The sequence below is a fragment of the Brachyhypopomus gauderio genome, chromosome 2, assembly GCF_052324685.1.
Source record: "Brachyhypopomus gauderio isolate BG-103 chromosome 2, BGAUD_0.2, whole genome shotgun sequence".
NCBI lineage: Eukaryota > Metazoa > Chordata > Actinopteri > Gymnotiformes > Hypopomidae > Brachyhypopomus > Brachyhypopomus gauderio.
In genome coordinates this window covers 5581712-5600608 of record NC_135212.1, presented here as the reverse complement: position 1 = coordinate 5600608, position 18897 = coordinate 5581712, and the positions used below count along the sequence as shown (strand labels likewise).

The 18897-nt window shown below is 45.4% G+C and overlaps 2 protein-coding genes across 6 annotated transcripts in view; one reads left to right on the top strand and one right to left on the bottom strand.

The window, feature by feature from the left end:
- Positions 1-17167, bottom strand: part of clec16a (C-type lectin domain containing 16A) — a 46833-nt gene extending 29666 nt beyond the window's left edge. For 2 of the 5 annotated variants that reach the window (XM_076983806.1, XM_076983815.1), the window contains exons 1-10: positions 16945-17166; positions 16686-16814; positions 16361-16494; positions 16118-16266; positions 15098-15203; positions 13542-13665; positions 12942-13116; positions 11630-11680; positions 10689-10802; positions 836-1019 (exon numbers count right to left, since the gene is read on the bottom strand). In XM_076983806.1, coding sequence (XP_076839921.1) covers positions 836-1019; positions 10689-10802; positions 11630-11680; positions 12942-13116; positions 13542-13665; positions 15098-15203; positions 16118-16266; positions 16361-16494; positions 16686-16814; positions 16945-17018 — 1240 coding nt within the window. In that variant the 5' untranslated portion in view covers positions 17019-17166. The other 3 variants (XM_076983787.1, XM_076983796.1, XM_076983825.1) reach the window with 3 other exon arrangements.
- Positions 17168-17279: 112 nt separating this feature from the next.
- dexi (Dexi homolog (mouse)) lies at positions 17280-18779 on the top strand. The gene is made up of 2 exons (XM_076983859.1): positions 17280-18088; positions 18171-18779. Exon 1 carries the CDS (start codon positions 17647-17649, stop codon positions 17914-17916), a length of 270 nt encoding a protein of 89 aa, XP_076839974.1. The 5' UTR covers positions 17280-17646; the 3' UTR covers positions 17917-18088; positions 18171-18779.
- Positions 18780-18897: the final 118 nt, after the last annotated feature.

Here is an 18897-nt window from a genome sequence, read left to right as displayed (position 1 = left end):
CGGCGTCTGGACCGGGCCGGAGCTGGGACCAACTGCAAAACAGAGCGGCCCATGAGACACCCAGGGCGAGCCGCGAGACACCCAGGGGCGGGCCGCGAGACACCCAGGGGCGGGCCGCGAGACACCCAGGGGCGGGCCGCGAGACACCCAGGGACGGCCCGCGAGACACCCCGAGCGGCCCACGAGACACCCAGTGAGGCCCGTGAGACACCCAGAGCAGTGTTTTTTTTTTTACCGTGAAGTTTATTTTGCTGAAACTCCACTGATGGTGTTCCGGTACCGTTTTGCAGATCAGATTAAGCTGTTAGAAGACCAGGATATCTGCCTCAGAGTTCAAAGCAGAGCCAGGCATGAAGGTTCAAATGGGAAAAGAGATAAAGGGAATCGTTATCACTTCTGCGATGTGTGCGATTTCTCATTGTGCTAAGCCTCTCTTTTTCATTTCTTTTTTTCTAACCACATCTCTTTTTTTTTCAGAGAGATTTTAGAGCTCTTTGAACCAGTAAATATGGGTGGTCTATTCCAGAGGAACCAACTCCTACAGTTGTGTCAAAGTACCAAGGAACTGCTTCGTCATGGTTATGAATTACAATAAACTACAGTATGAAAGCTTACACTGCCCGGACAGTGCGTGGAAAACACACAGCTTTAAGGCAGACCCACACAACCGCTCTGCTCGGTGTTTTTAACTAGAAGGGAGCGCAGCCAGTTCAGAGAGCGTCTCCGCAGCTGCAGGGGGCGCTCTGGAGGATGGAGGACGGTGGGTCATTCATCCTTTGCTACTCACCTTCCGTGTCCCCACTCGTCCTGCTGGCCTTTGAGCTAGCCTCTGTACCTGTAGCCTTTTCCTTCTCCTCCTCCAGGCCTTCCTCAGGACCTCTCTCCTCCTCTTCCTCCTCGCCCACGTTCTTGTAGTTGGGTCTCTTCTGGACCCTCTTCCTCCCTCTCTGCCGGCTCATCTCCAGGGAGCGCTCCAGACTCTCGGGGGGCTTGGTGAAGCGGCGCACTCCTGCGTTGGACTGGGAAAACACACACACACACACACACGTGCGCTATTCAAAATCCATGCAAATGGGTAACAATAGCCGCTGTAAAAACTTCACATGAACTCTCTCACGGACATTGAGCATTTCCATGCGAGTGGGCAGAGGAAAAGAACATTTAAAGCAAAATGTAGCTGCAATCTGCAGTTGTTACTGGAAAAACTACATTGCAAACATCCCTGAAATGTCCTCAATTAACAAACGGACAGAAATAAGTATATCAACTAAGTATATCAACAAAAGAACAATAGAAAGTCTACAGACAGTTTAGATAGAAACAGAAAGCAAATGCTGTTGCCTGCAGACATATTTAACAGACAAAACGATTGCAGTCAAACGATTTTCATCAACAAAGATGGCATGCATATTTGATTCAAGACTTTCCAGGCTTCTGCAGTTCACGCATGTATCTGTGAGACCTTGCTCAAGCTGGCAGCTTCATATCATGCCGTAAGGTTTAAAGTAAAGTGACGTAAAGGACCATAACCTGGCAAATGGGAATTCACTCTTTTTTAAAGCATTCCATAATGCATTTGTGATTAGGATCGTGTGGCATTTAAAATCACAGATGCCCTGATATTCTGCTGAAGTTTGCAATTCACTGGATCCTACAAGCATTCTATAATGTTGGCTTAAATGCACAGCATTGTGTCTGGAGTCAAGCAGCAGTCAACAACTGCCAGTCATACACTTGCTTCATCACTCTAGAGAACCCTGTTCCAGTACCGCCAGGAAATATCGAGCTGTCTTTAGCTTCTTTTTGAAAACAGTGGTTTCCTCTTCGGTATAATCCCATGAACACCAAGTACTTTTGAACATTTGAGTAGTTCTACAGCTGTAGTTCTATAGCTATAGTTCTGTAGTTCTACACCTATAGATCTATAGTTCTATAGCTATAGTTATGTAGTTCTACACCTATAGATACATAGTTCAATAGCTATAGTTCTTCAGCTGTAGTTCTATAGCTATAGTTCTGTACCTATAGATCTATAGTTCTATAGCTTTAGGTCTACAGCTGTAGTTCTATAGTTATAGTTCTGTAGTTCTACACCCATAGTTCTATAGTTCTACAGCTATAGGTCTACAGCTGTAGTTCTATAGCTATAGTTCTATCAAAGGACCTTTTGTGAAAGGGATTTGTTTTGGTGCTATGAAAGTATTACCAATATGGGGGCTGGAAACAGCATGTATGGGTAATACATTAGAAACATTGACCATTGCAGTTGCACACACGTGAAAACAGTGGATCACCCACACAGTGGATCACCCACCTCGTTCACAACAAATCACTGCAGGAGAAAAGATGGACCAAGCTTAGCATTCTTTTGCAAATAACATGACATAACGTGAATCAAAGCTATTTTACTACAAAAACTCAGTTTGATGGATACATGCTGCCAGGATTAAAGCATGTTTATTTTTCATTCTGTCTTCATAACGAAAATGATTTTATCACTTCAAGTGGCACAAAAGGTGGATGGAAACATGGAAGCTGACAGAGGTCCATCATACAAGAAAACATATTTTCATTAACCTTAACTACTTGGGGCTTTGGTCATCATTCTAATTTGCTGGTTTGTAATGAGGCACATTCATGATGACAAAAATGGTTATTACTATTATTACTGATATTACAATTATTATGCTCTGCTCTATTATTGTGCTTTGCTTTGGCCAATGTAAGACTTACAAATACAAGCCACTGTTACCAAGACTACGGGCATATTTCCTAGCTACCTATCCCAAACACTATACTCACCTGTCTCTCTAGGACTTTGCATCACACCTGTGCATGTTTCTCTGTACAACACACACTCATAGGGACAGAATTCAAGCTGAATTTATTAAGCTGCCTAACTGTGCCTAAATGTGAGCTTCACAACCTTTTTCTTCTGGGGATTCTTCAAAAGCTGTGTTGACAAAGCTACACTGTACTTTTGCATGCATAAAAAAAAATTATTTAATATGCACACAACGAATGACCACATATGCACACCAAATGTCCACTTAACTAGACACACCTGCCATTTTCATGACTGCAGATTCCCTGTATGGAAATTATAGACGCGTCACCCAGAGGCTAAACTAGCTGGGGCCTGTGTTTCAAAAATTACCATCCTAGGGTTTTTCCCCCATGCAATGGTGTCACAGAGGGACGGTATCCGGTGAAAGAGAACCATGTGGACTGTAAACAACAAAAGGAGTCGGAGGAGGATGTCAAGAATCCCTCGACATTCTTTAGCACAAATGGGGTTTAGCAGCAGATCACCAGTTCGAGTGCCACGGTTATCTGTGCAACACAGAAAGGGCAAAACTCCGTTGGGGAAAAGTGCACAAAATGCTGAACGCTGAGCATGAGAGAAGCATCGTCTGGTCATAATATAGAGCAAGGTTGGGCAATCAATTTCCCCAAGGGGCCACATGAGAAACTTGGACCAATATGCTGAATTCTGCTCTATATAAATCTTATTGCTTTAAACTATACAGAAAACTACCATTTAGCTGTTGTAATAATACAAAGTTATAATAAGGCTATGAACACAGCAGTGAAAACAGTATACCGCCAATTGTATTGCCATTTAACATAACATACTTTTAACCCATACTCAAACAATACAGAAAATTTGTATGTTCTGCAGTGCTAAAAAAACAAGCCAACTAATTAACTTTATACAAAAAGCAATGTGCTTTGTCTTCTTGTCTTGTTCAGTGTGAAGAGAGAAAAAATACTAAAGTGTGGTGGAAACGTGAAGGACAGATGACAGACACTCATCAGTGAGAGAGGATCTGTATCTGGATTTGTTGAACTTCATCTGTGAGAACGTTTCTTCTTATGTAAGTAGATCTGTATTTGCATAACTTCATCTGTGAGAACGTCTCTTCATATGTAGGTAGATCTGTATTTGCTGAACTTCATCTGTGAGAACGTTTCTTCATATGTAGGTAGTTCCAAAACAACTGAGCATGCCTCCTCGTGTGTGGGAAGTTCTCCTCTTTGAGAGAAGCCTGAAAATCCACTAGTGGTACTGCTGGGAGTACTTCAGACCACAGCTCAACAAGTTCACGCTAAAGCCTTCACCAAGCTGTACATTTCATTCACCAAGATCCCCATTCCCTGCAGTTTGGCATTCACTTCATTTATTTACTTCAACAAATCCAAAATCTGACACCCAGTCTGCATCTGGAATGTTAGTGCCTTTCATCTCGTATGACTCTTAAATCTCTGCTCTCAGGTGCCACACTGTTTGAGCAGTCTGCCCTACCAGATCAATGTTCAGTGATCTTTCATGATGCCGGTGGTCTTCAGAGGGGCTACATTAGCACCACAGAGTCCACCAAACACTCCTTGATAGACTCCCCATCAGAGAGCGGCCTGAGGTTTGGTGTGTTTTTGTCGGGGGTTGGTAGAAAGACCTTGGTGGGGTTAAAGCTTGGTAGAAAGACCTTGGTGGTGCTGAAGCTTGGTAGAAAGTCCTTGGTAAGGTTGGTAGAAAGACCTTGGTGGGGTTGAAGCTTGGTAGAAAATCCTTGGTGGTACTGAAGCTTGGTAGAAACCTCCTTTTGGTGCTGAAGCTTGGTAGAAAGACCTTGGTGGGGTTGAAGCTTGGTAGAAAGTCCTTGGTGGTGCTGAAGCTTGGTAGAAACCTCCTTTTGGTGCTGAAGCTTGGTAGAAAGACCTTGGTGGGGTTAAAGCTTGGTAGAAAGACCTTGGTGGGGTTGGTAGAAAGACCTTGGTGGGGTTGGTAGAAAGACCTTGGTGGGGTTGGTAGAAAGACCTTGGTGGGGTTGGTAGAAAGTCCTTGGTAAGGTTGGTAGAAAGACCTTGGTGGGGTTAAAGCTTGGTAGAAAGACCTTGGTGGTGCTGAAGCTTGGTAGAAAGTCCTTGGTAAGGTTGGTAGAAAGACCTTGGTGGGGTTGAAGCTTGGTAGAAAGTCCTTGGTGGTACTGAAGCTTGGTAGAAACCTCCTTTTGGTGCTGAAGCTTGGTAGAAAGACCTTGGTGGGGTTGAAGCTTGGTAGAAAGTCCTTGGTGGTGCTGAAGCTTGGTAGAAACCTCCTTTTGGTGCTGAAGCTTGGTAGAAAGACCTTGGTGGGGTTAAAGCTTGGTAGAAAGACCTTGGTGGGGTTGGTAGAAAGACCTTGGTGGGGTTGGTAGAAAGACCTTGGTGGGGTTGGTAGAAAGACCTTGGTGGGGTTGAAGCTTGGTAGAAAGACCTTGGTGGGGTTGAAGCTTGGTAGAAACCCCCTTTTGGTGCTGAAGCTTGGTAGAAAGAGCGTAGTGATGTTGCAGCTCAACCAGCAGAGTAGCAGATGCCTGCGCCTACCCTGGAGTCCTGCAATTTTTTTTTTCATGTAGTCGTGATTTAAAGTTGCAGCAAATTGATCTAAGCACACGGCTTTACCCCTGACATCAGTAAATACAATACTTCCTTTGTTTTAATTGGACTTTGATGCAAAAAAAAAGGTAACAACTCTGATCTTTTGTAGACACCTGTTCTCTAACACACTACTGTGAACACACACACACACACACACACACGTCGAAAACTTCAAAAACAAAATCAACGCAGCTGTGCCGAGTGTTACATTTGATTTCTTACATCTGACTGAACTCATACAGGCTAAACAGGAGCAGCCAAAGGCCCGGAGGAGGCCCAGATACTTCCAAAGGGTCCACAAACTTTTGCTCAGGCCTGTAATCAGGTTCATTTCTGTTTTGTTGTGCATTATATACAGAGATGAAAGAAACTGCAAGTGCATGTGAGTATGACAAACCAGTGCTTTGATCTGATGGTGAAGTGTTGGTCATTATGTTCAGCTTATTTTTGTGTCATAGTTTAGTCTAGTCATACTAGAGAAAATGGACTTTGCAAATTTGAAGAAACTAAACATTTACATTTAGGGCATTTAGCAGACACTCTTATCCAGAGAGACTTAAAAAGTGCTTTTCTGTTCACAGAATTTATCCTAGACCGTACTGTAGATCGTTAATGATTCAAGACACCCTAGAGCTACTAGTACTGGATTACAGGAGCTACTACTACTACAGCAACCAACGCCATTACCTAGTACTGCAAATAAACACAGGCTCACACTTTAAACAACAGGAATTAAAACCTGATACCTAGACGTGCAAATAACGCCAGACACAAACACAATGTGAAGAACAAGTGCTATCTGCATAAAACAAATGCATAAACACGAAATGCACGCAAACCATGTCAAGAGCTGAAAACGATTGTGAATATTAGATGCAAGATCAGACCTAACTGTAATTCTTGCTGGTTTCTGAGAAAATACCTTAAAGGCAACTTAAATGTTCAAAACATCTCAAGATCTGCATCATGCAGACTTCCTTTGTTTTCTTCCTGACAAAACTCACACACACACACACACACACACACACACACACACATAAAACAGGTCAAGAAGACTGAAAAACAGTCTCCGAAACCGAAATTCTGAAAGCTGCACTGTAAGGGACAGTGGCGGGCCCGATAATACCCGTGCCACACGAGAGCTTCTATGAACAAGACCGCCGTGGGCTTCTCAGAAACACGCACACTGCGCCAGGAAGCAGGTGCCTAGGGCTCGAGGACAGGGAAGGGTACCACAGGGGCAAGAGTGCAAACCTGGCCACAGGGTTGGAGACCCCACCTCACGCTGCCCAGATAGTGATCTAACAGAGTCATTCTGAGAAGAGGGGGAGACCAGCCAGAACGACTAGCACTCGTCACGTCAAAGACACTTCATCCCACACGGAACCTCTTGGGGTCTGCTCTTCACAGAACACTTCAAAGGATTCAAAGAAAATGAGCTCTCCTGTGAAACAGTGTGTGAAGAAAGAAAAAAAAGATAGAAAGTTTTTTTTTTTTTAAAAAAGGTATGCGAATACATCCTGTGATTTTTTTTTTGCGCTATTACAATTCGTATGCTTAAGATAACATTATCTGTGGTCACTCGCAAAAAGCTTAAAAGCAATATATCAGCACGCCAAACCAAGATTCAAATAATCACGAAACCCGCAGACGCACCGACTCGGGACGGCTCGAGAGCTTCTGCTGCCCGAGTTCAGTTTCCCGGCCATAACCGAAGTCAGATTAACGGGTCACGTATGACGGCGCCGGTGGGGCCCGTGGCCCTCGATACGCAGAAGTGGAGTGCAGGAACCAGCCACCTACAGCCTGCCTGCGGTCTCCTAGCCTAGTGCCTTCTTATCTGAGCACCAGATCTATTTACCCCCCCCCCCCCCCCCCCCCCCCAGCGGACATTCAGCCAGATCTGAGTGGGCGGAGGAAGTGAGGTCACGCAACACTGGTCTTCTCCCGCTGCTCTTCCTTTCATCAATCTCAAATTTGCCGCAGTTTTAACAATTGCATCATGGGTTATTTTTTATCAGGGGGTGAAATTTGATCCGCCAACAGATACTGAATTAAGTTCTGAATTAAATTCCACATCAGGGCTACTTTATGAATAACTGGAAGAATGATGAATTCTAGTCACTAGTGATTTTATAAATGCTCAGTGATGAAGGCAGATAAAGAAAGACCTGACTAGAAAGGAGACAAGACAGCAGAGATGCAATCTGGTCCCATATTCTTCTCCTCCGCAGAAGTAGCTCATGCTCTCCATCACAGACAGAACGGCAACTGAACGACTTTAGGTTGTAATCAAAATATCCAAAAGCCAAGGTTTGTTTTGATGTTATTCTTTGGGTGGCGGGGAAGAAAGAATTCGTTTTGGAGGATATGGTGTGGAGAGACCAGGCGTAACAAATGGACCGAGAACTGAAAACAATAAGCAACGTGCTCGTCTAGAAACCAGTGAGTGAAACACGGTCACCGTCACCAGGTGGTTGATGTGCACTTCCAGCTAGCAGGCAGCAGGTGTGACTCTCGTGGCTTGCGGACACGTGAACCGCTCACAGCGCGGATCACGTACGGGAAGCGGCTTTTAAGATAGCTCGTATACCAGCCTAAAAACAGAGTGCTTTTGGTAATGAGCACACTCCTGCACAAAGTCACACTTCCTGTGTGTGTGTGTGTCGGAAGCGGAGATGACTGCAGACGCAGGTGTCATCGTCCGCCGTCTATCTCCATAAAGTAGTCCATGTGTGGAGTGCACCATGTAACCAGGTCCCAACTCGCTTTGGACACTGCAGCCAGGGGAAGTCACGTGGTGTGTGTGTGTGTGTGTGTGTGTGTGTGTGTGTGTGTGTGTGTGTGTGTGTGGGGGTGTGTGTGGCTTGCTGGTAAGACTGCAGCACTGGCAGCACTAGAGCTTATGGGAAAAAGAAAGTAGGTTAGCTCGGCTAATTGCTGCAGTCAGCCGCTCTGATCTCTGCAAGCGATACTGCAGCAGAGACCCCGGCCACGCTGACGGTCCTGCCTGGGTTCCTCTGAGCACGCCGCGCTCCCGTTCAGCAGACGCGGCTGGAGACGGCTCAGACTGAACGCAGACTCAAGAGATCAATCCAGTCCAACACGGTGAACGTAAGACATGATTTAAGAACCGGTAAACGTGAATTGAACATGTCATGTCATGAATCTCACAGATGGAATTAAGTCGCTGTAAAACCTAACTGGCTGAAATGATTACTCATGTTTACAGGTCTGACAAAAAAGTAAATCATAGTTCTATTACTACATGTTATGACAGCATGGTGAATCATAACTCAATTTCCACTTCCACTAATCAGAAGCAAAGTTCCTATTATGAAAACCTATTCCAGAAAAAGACGCCTTTCCCCTGTCCACAAGGAAGTGCAAATCAACGTTTTAATATGTTTCTCATCCTGGCGACGGGCCGATATCAGGAACCAGAGCCGCCGATTCCTGGTAGTTTGTGCAGCGTGTCTGGTACAGTCTGCTGTGGTGGTGGCTGTGTGAGGGAGGAAAGGGGAAGAGGCTTCTGATCAGAGCGGCTCTGGCGACGGGCCGCCCTCCCTCTGCTAAACAGAAGTGAGGTCTCTTCTGAGAAACACCAGCTCCCCGCCACGGCTTTCAACTAGCAGGACTCAACCACCGTCTGATTCACCTGCTCTAAGGAAGCGGGGGATTAAAAAACAAACACCCGTGAGCTACAAAATTCTTGACCCGTAGAAGAGGACCACACACAAACACACACACAAAAACACAAAAAATAGTTCAGATACTTAATAGTTCAGTTCGGTTTAATATATATACTTGCATTTGGTGAACAGGTTAAAATCAAATGAGTGTGTCTTAAACTTAATTCATGTATCTTGTTTACATCGCAAGTTCAACAAACACCAGAAGAATGATGTGAGAAGGTGTGTAACCACGTCTGCAGAAGAAGAGAACAAGCATCGCTCAATTAGCACCTTCTTGCATACCATAAACATCTGGGACAGCTTTATATCGTTATTTGCATATATGCATATGCATGACCCCGCTGGGATTTTGACCTGCAGAAAAACAAGGTGTATCTGCTATGGGACGGCACCGCACGACAACTTTCACAGCCGCCTATACACGTCACCAACGCCCGCTCGGGTGGCAGGTTCAAAGAGACGTACAAAAACACCAGCCGTCTCGTCACTGCATCATCAACGCAATTACGCTCGTGAGAACAACAAAAGCTCAGTCGACACAAGGTCTGAGACGAGCGAGACGATTTCTCTTCTTGAGGTCTGAGACGACCGAGACCGCGTCCCATGTGGGGGTGCAGACCAGAGAGCAGACAAACAAAGAAACTGAACAAACTGCGGGACGCGTGTTAGGGGCGCGTGTGCGGGACGCGTGTGCAGGACGCGTGTGCAGGACGCGTGTGCAGGACGCGTGTGCAGGACGGGTTTCCCTGCAACTCCCAACTGGGACGAGTTCTCCCAGTTTGGGGAACTGACACATCGTGTTCAAATACACTTGAGTCATCGTCTTCCAGTTAACCAACAGTGAGTTGTGGCTAAAGGAGTTTTTTTCCACGTAGTAATGGGGACGGTCAAATATAAACCTTCCCAACAGATTCTCCTTTATCGAGTGAGTGATGAAGTTAGACTCAGTTTGCAGGTTAACTACAGGGCACAGAGGCCACAGAAAAAGCCCAAACACATTTGAACAGTGCAGTGTGACACATACCGAGTACAACAGAGCATTAATGCACAGAAAGATGTGAGCAACTTCAGGGAAACAGATTTTCTTGAAAACCAGTGTAAAAGGTGCTGATACAGAGATATCAGATTGACCCTTTTCTTGCTAAAGGGTTGTGGGTTCTGCTAATACCTATATTACAAGAACTGTAACATCTTCCACAAATATCATGAGATGCAACTGGTCACCGCAGGATAGCATGAAGAGGGCTATTTATTTTCAGAAGATCAACAGAAACCATGTTTAAAAAAATTCTTTGCTGCTACCTTCTCTGCTTACACAAATAGTTATGCGTGTATGTAACGCATGTGTGTTGGGTTGGTGGTAGGAGATTGTGTGTGTGTGTGTGTGTGTGTGTGTGTGTGTGTGTGTGTGTGTGTGTGTGTACGTGTTGGTGAGATTTCACACTCAGCAAAGGTCTGTCAGCATCAGTGGGTCTGCATGACTGCAGTGGCTGGGAGCACATGCACACGCACGTGTGATCTATGTTCTGATTGGTGGAGAGTCTGAGTGAGCTCAGGGGGTGGGGCACTCACCGAGCTCTTGTGGGCATTCTGCTCAGGCTGAGCCAAGAACACCGACAGGTCCCCGTTCAGGATGACATCGGCCAGAGCGTTCACCAGCGGCTGGTAGTGGATGATGAGAAACACCTGTACGTGGGGCAGCGAAACACAGTCTTAGCTAACCATGTAGACCTCCCGGCTGTGAGCACAGCTGTGCACCAGCCTCTCTCTCTCTCACACACACACACACACACACACACACACACACACACACACACACACACACACACACACACACACACACACACACACACCTATGCTTGTAAATGTCATCAGAAGTCACCTTCTAATTAGCAGTTACTATTCAGTAATGGTAACTACAGCCAAAAAGCCGGAGAGAGAAAAGAAACTGCACTTACGTAAAACTCAATCTGTAAAACATCTATGGGTTCCCATAGCTGGCTACAGTTATGAGAACTAGGTGAGACATTTTTGAAGGATTTCTCATGTACTACTCTGGAACCAATTTAAGGAAGTGGACAAGCCTTTAATCTATGAAATCTAACCTAGTAAGGACACGAGCAGACTGATCCAGGACCTGTAGTGCTACGCTTGAATCATTTACACAAGCATGAAAACACTCGTAACAAAGAACGTAACAGGACGCGCCCTGTCACACCGGCTACATCGTATTTTGGCATCTGGGGAATGTCGCCTTTGAATCATCGATTTTGATAGATTTACACAGTGACAAATTGGGAGGACGAAAAGAAAAAAAAAAACGAGTTCGACTGAACGACACGGCCGAGCGCAATCTGCTCGTCTGATGAACACGTCTGACGGCACGCGGGGCTTGATTTGCACTGTCTAGAACAGATCGTAATCTGCCGTAATCTACGCGGACGGCTAGCCGGCGGCGTCTCCCGGGAACAAGCGCGGTGGTGTCCTGTGGCTTTAGGGCGGGGTCTGCGTACCTGGGACAGCAGGTACAGGGACACCTGAGGGTTGATCTTGCGATCTTCGCTCTGTAAAGCAAACGTGTTACACGATGAAAGGATTTCTTAAAGCAACTTATATTAATAAAATTTAAAAAACGAGTGACATTTGCAGAAAATATCTGGTACTTTTCACTCGTTCGGTTAGGATTTGTGCCAACAGTTTGATAACATGCTAGCGTAACACAAAAACAAGCTTTTTTAAACGCATTATTCGTGCACATAGCACACAGCAGGTTATATTTAACCTTTTCACACAGACATGCTGTGTCTGACTCATTTTGCAGAATACAGTAAAAAATCTGAGTGAGTTCTCAAAATAATGATTTGTAAGACAGCGTGCTGTCAGGTGACAATACAGTAAATCTGAAATTCAGTTCCAGAAACAGTGTTCCTCAGAACCACTTGTGTCTAAGAACAACTCACATAGAAAAATTCAGTTCCAGAAATGGTGCTCCTTAGAACCACTTGTGTCTAAGTACAACTTGCGTATAAAAATTCAGTTCCAGAAACTGTGTTCCTTAGAACCACTTGTGGCTAAGAACAATTCACATATAAATATTCTCTTCCAGAAACTGTGCACCTCAGAGCCACTGTGCTTCAAAAGTGTCCAAATCTCTCTTCCTCAGGGCAGTTTCTGACAGCACATTACAAACGTGTTGGAATGTGACTCCAGTATTGATCCAGTACTGTGTGTATGAAGACTGAGGTATCTAACAGATAACAACTACTCAGCCTGGTTAGCAAGCTTAACCTAATGGAAAAAATGCCTAAAACAGCCAATTACAGCTATAACACATTAGCCATCATTTGTTAATTCTTTATTAATCAGATATTAATTATATTAAATAACATTCAAACAGTGAAATTTGCTATGACGGCCTTAGTGAGTATTGAGTAATTTACAGAAAGAGCATGTCGCCCCACAAACCACGAAATGGAAGACTGTTGATCCAACTCCAGAATGGAAAGAGATATCATAAGGAGTGGGTGTTTCAAAAGATTGAAATAAAAAAAGAACAGAAATATTGCTAATTATATAGAACAGCTAATGTGTAAAAGGACATCCATCAGGCTTACTGGAGCAAATCACTATATCTATGAATAGATATAAGCCTAACTCTATGGCCCATTTCATGCAAAGGACTGATTCAACTGATATGTGAAGACTTTTGCACCACCCCTGGCTTGATGGAAATAAGCTTTAATACGCTACAGGGGTGCCAGTGGGCTGGGGTTAGAAGGTCTTGGACCATCTTGAAGTCTGGAGGAGCACGTGCAAAGATCTCACCTGCTCACCGCTGACCAGCGAGTAGACGTAGAGAGGCAGGAAGAGGCGGTTGAGGAGGTGGTCCGTCAACACGTCGTTGAGGAACTCACAGTTGATGATGAGGATGTCGTTCAGGTAGTGGAGATGGTCCAGGTGTTCTGCCACAAGGTCACTCAACTTCCCCCTGTTCTTATGCCTGAAGGAGGAGGCGTATTTCACACCCAGGTACTCGCACTTAACTTCTTCTCTGCGGTGGACGCGATTCGACTCAGGAAAACACAACTGTCCTCATCTAAGCAACGCGCCTACAACAGACAACCGTTCAGCCGCAAACGTATATTGTGCACAAAACTAACGGTTTGGGTTGTTGGACTGTGCTGGGTCACCGGCGTTACTGACACGCTTAACAACAGGTGCATTACCCACAACGCACTGCTGCACTTTTACCTACTGCAAGCTACAGACGTTGTAGGTCAGAGGTCTGCGCTACCTAGTCTGACCTATACTGCCATCTTGTGCTCAGCGCGAGGTACAACATATCTGAGCCCAGTTACCTACGAACGGCCTGGAATCGGTGTATCCCGAGCAAACTGAGGGAGTGAGGAGGAGGAGGGGCCTTACTCTTCGTCCGTCTGGACGCACTTGTCCAGCTCGATGACGTGGCTGCCAATGAACCACACCAGGTTGGAGAAGTAGGGGACGGCCGTCTTGTCCCGGATGTAGTGCAGCATGTGCTGGTTGTCCACTGAGAGGCAGAGTAAGAGACGACGGGGGTTACGCAGCGTCACGTCAAGAGAAGGTCACGTGACGGGGGGGGGGGGAAATAAAGCAGCCGGGTACGGGCGCCGAGCTGGAACGGGCGATCGCTAGGACACGCGGACACGTGGAGAAGGGGCTAGCGGGACCGGTGGGAACTGTAACGAGACATTTAAAGGACATCGCAGGACCACCAGAGACACACGGACATGAAAGGAATCGATCCCATGCAAACATAAAAGCCACGCCACGTTAAAACTTTTGGATATTTATAATAAAATAAAACCTATTTTTTGCATTTGTGTTAATGGTAACTCGGTGCTGTTTCAAATGTAGATACTTAATACTTAATTCTGTGACAGCTGTGTTAATGCACAGAGGAAGTAATAAGAGGTTATTATGCTGAATCACTGATGTTTTGGAACACAGAGACGTACAGATTTTTTGGCTGCGTGAGAATGAAGAAATTGGTCTAAGTGTGTGAAATTACAGGTGTTTGATTGAAGCACCCGGTGGCTACAGTGTGCTGCTGTGTGAACCATAGACTCCAGCATCGTCTAGGAGGGGAGGAGCTGAACTCAGTGCTGCCCCCTCATGGAAAGGAAACGCTCTGAATTAGCCCAGGGATGTCAGACAGTATACGATCTGTGTTGTTTTGGGCTTTTGTTTTGGTTGTTTTATTTCTCTTTGATCTTCAGAAATTATATCTTCTTTGCACAAAAAAACCCAAATAATTGGAATATTTGTAACTTAAAAAATTTGCATGCAGGGATATTTGCAAAAGAGGGTGAAAGAATAAAGAGAAACGGTTAAAGGGCTGAAATGGACCAACTTACATGAGACTGGAATAAGGCACACAGGAGTCACCATAGAAGGAGAAGAACACACAGTTAATAGGGTTAAGGAGCAGAGTGGAGCTAGTTGAGCCTCTAGCCCAACAGCTCTTTAGCTAGAACACACTTTCAACACACCACAAAACACACATCTGGCCCTCCTCACACACTCCCCCCCTCCCCCTAATACACACGATCCCAAACTCCGGGGGGGGGGGGGTGTCTGTCCGACACTGTGTCATTCCTAGATCAGGGAGAGATTATGAAGCTACTCGCAACCTATGAGGATGGAGCAGGCAATCGGGAGCTGAGGTGATTGCAGGAGCTCATGAAGGTTCAGCTTTGGCCGAAGCCTCATTTCGTAAGCCACCACTCGGGACTGCTTTGAAGTGGCCCACAGGGTGCAGGGGGTAGAAGGTAATCATACCTCGGTGAGGTCAGTGTGAGGTCAGTGTGCCTCACAGAGTGAGTGGACCACTATCGGTCGTTAGAGTGACTGGCAGCAGTGAGAAAGAGCGGGGAGCCGTAGCTTAGAGCCGGGGTGGTGTTGGGGTGGAGTTGGGGTGGTGTTGGGGGCCTTTTACTCACCTTTATACACATTGAGTGTGATAGTCCTGACTGCGATCCTGACCATGCTCTCTGGGTGGTTGAAAAACTTAATGGCCTCCGTGTACAGGGCAAAATCATTAGTGTGCTGAAAGCATGGGAGACAAGAGAACGAGGCCGTGAACAGGGCACCACACCGGACGGAAGGATTCGCTCAGAGAGAGGTGGGCTTCGCCGCACGCCACCAGCTCCCTCCTCTGTAGCTGTGGCCGCCCTGGGCGCCGTCAGTCCCGTCGCTGAGCCACTAGAGGGCGGCAGAGGAGGATACGCTGCCAGAAGCGGCCGAGTTTTAACCAGCACCCGTATGGCAGAGCGCATCAATTATGTAATAACATACAGCAGTCGTGAGCCATGCGGCAGCCACAGTATGTAAAACGTGCCGAAACCTAGCGGGGCCGCTCAACACTTCTGTTTACCCAGATAACCGTCGCAATCGTGTTACGAAACAGCTTGTGTAGCTGTTCCTGCACGTCAGAGCTCGGGTCGACCCGCAACACTTTCTTGCAAGTGATGAAACCAGGCGGGGAGGGAATGAGACCTACAGCAGCACATCTCTCATACAGCGAATCCTTCCTTCCGGGCTTCCTTTATTCCTGACACCAGCAAACAACCAGGAGTCAGTGGTGTCAGAGAATAAAGAAAATAACTTGTGCAAATGTACAACCATTTACAGTACTCCAATAACTTCCCCCTATACAACAGGAGCCACATGGAGGTAACTACAGAAAAAAAAATCGAGTTTTTGTGACTTAGTTTAAGCCATAATAACTGGCTCACTGCACACAGGCACACATGGTAGTGTCTGTAATACCAGCTCTGGCCTGAATAAATAAATAAATAAATGAAATAATTCAAGAAGGGTCCAGGCAGTGAAACGACTGTACGTGGGGATGAGTGTTGTGTTCTGTTTTGCAGTCATCTTAAAACTGTAAAGCTGATGCAGTTAATCTTGCCTAAAGGGAAAAGCCTTCCAGATATCTCACCAGAATAAAGGTACCTTACCTCATTATAAAAGAAATGTACAGTGTGGTTGTTGAGTTTCAAGGACAACGTCTTCAAAAAGGAGATGTAGTAGGCCATAATTTCCTCATCAGAGAAGTCAAACTTATGGACAATGATGGAATTAACATGATTATTGGACAGCAAGTAATCTGGGAAGTGGAAAAGTAAAGCGTTAGAACCCAAAAAAAAAAAACCAGCAACACCGAGTAAACCCACGGCGACTGTTGCCTCTCGAATACTTACATAGAGATGTTTCGTGACTTATGTTCTCAAAGAGTATGTTGAGCGTCTGAAGGAGCTGGACGCAAACATACCGTCCGGATTTCTGTCGCAAGATGTTGAGAAAAAACGCAAACATGTTCTTTTCCAAAAAGAAGCTAAAAAGAAAACAGAATTTTAGTGGATTTGTACACATTAGAAACTTCATTAAAAAAAACAATCTAAGAACTAAGAAAGGTTTAGGCCACTGTTTACTGGTTCATCACACATGAATACATGAAAATATGAACTCAGATGCAAATGTTATTAAGTATCTTGTGATTTCAGTGATAAATGGGACAAAACTTACTCAAAAACTGAGCTGTCATTCTGATCCCCCCAGATGAGGATCTCGGTGATGGATCTAATAGTCTCGACCAGCAGGTTCCTGTTGTGGTCCGTCACGGTGGTGTTCTTGGTCAGGACGTGGTACATGTACCTACCGGGTTAGATTAAAAAACGACAGTTTAGTGAAGATGAAGGGAAGATAAATGTTGTGACTGACCCTCAAGTTCAGGTTTGTGTAGCTAGCTGGTTAGCTTCGTGGCTAATTCTCTGGTAGCACTTACTTCAAGTGGTCCAAGGAGTGAATGTTTTTCGACTTCCCCTGGCCTCCCACCCAGCTCCTGGAGCGGCCGAACATGGCTGCGGGCGGACCGTGTGGTGACACCGTTATTTAACTAGGCCAGGCGGGGTCGTCCGTCGGGGTACGAGCGGGAGACTCGACGCAAAGACATCGCTAGCGGCCTGGAGATACCTGACGACTGGGTAAGTTAGCCGTTCTGAAGGGAACCGAGGGTGAAGATGGGATTTGTAGTTCGATTAATGCTTAGGTGCGAGTCAGCGCAAACGACATACTGCTCTGTATGGACTACTATACCCACAGTTCAGTTCGTACGCATGCGCAGTCGTTTGCTGCGACGTCATACGCGAGCGACGTTTGTTTTTGTTCGTCGACGAAACCTCCGCGAGGGGTTTGTCTTATTTTAACGTTTCTATAAGTGGATATGCGCTACCAGGCGGTCTAGGAAATGTGCCACCTCGGCTCTTAAATCGCCCGTTGTCCTGTCGCGCGGCGGAACCGAACCAAAATGGACGTTAAAGGCAGCCAGCGGAGCGGAGGTTTGAGTGGCGGTCGGTGCGTCGCCTTCGAGCTGGACAACTCGAGTTGAGAGGAACACTCAAATGAAGTGTTTCGTGCACACACGCGTCTCCTCGTAAGAATGCTTGTAAGATTGTCCCGTGAGACAAGATTATATGTCTAGGATTCTATGACACACTCAATTTATTCTCAGTTAGATTCTGTTGAATCATTAATCGACGAGCTTCCATATATGTTTTATCTGGGCCTATTTTTTGTGAATGTTCTGATACTCTACTATGCCTTTCTAATGGAATACATAGTGCTTAATGTAGGAATAGTGTTCTTGCCAGAGGATATGGACCAAGCCCTGGTGGATCTGGGTGTTCTCTCTGACCCAGCCTCCATCCCGTATGACACAGACACTGAGCTAGAGGTTTTTGAGGGATATCTGGAATAGCATTGACATGGGGAATGTGATCAGAGCTGCCTCGCAGCTCTTTCTGGTGGAGAAGGCATCTGGAGTATTGCATCAGAGGACTCGAGTAATAATGGGGAAAAAAGTATGTTCATTTTCTTTGCAACCATGAAGAAATGTTGCCCTGGTTGACTCAAATTTCTTCACATAAAAAGTAAGTATGGTCCTTCCTTGTGGTGAACAGCATATTCATCTGTGCCAAAACGGTTTCAACTTACAAGGTGTATTCCTCACAGGTCCTTTGGGCTCAAGGAAGAATTTCTCCACTTGAAAACCTTCCGACTGGATGGAATTCATCAAGGGGAGGAAGAGGTGGAAAGGAAGCTCGGTTTTCCATGAAACGTCACCTTGGGTTTCTTGCCGAAGAGGTCATCATGAGACATCACTTGACACTGGATGTCATTACCACTTTCTTGCTTACTTAATTTTAGATGAGCAATTCCCTGTCAGAAAGTTGCCGTGATGGTAATAATATTGGTTTATGTGCAACAGACGACACTTTAAGGCCAGTAGAGCTTCATCCTGTTTCACAATCTGGATTTGCAGCAGTTTTATTAATTAACAAGCACTTAACATTGGCCTTTGATTTTGGTAGAGCAGGAACGATGTGAAGATGTGTCCTAATTATGCATGAATCTTTTCTTAACTAGATCATCTAGGTAAGCAATAAATTATGGCAGGCAGGGTTCTGAAATTCTCAGTATTGTGCTGCTTTCTATGAGATTCTCTTTTGAACTGTACATTTGTTACATGCTGTAAATTATGTATTTGATCTGACACATTTCAGAAACCCTCAGTGAGTGTGTATATATAAACAATGAATAAAAACAACTAATTTCACTTTATGTAAATCTGAAATGGGTACAGTGGTATTGTTTTTTGTGTACTTGAGGTAAGAAATATTAGCTTGTATTAATCTGCCAAAGGAACGGGGTATATTTACATTTGATATTAAGGCTAACG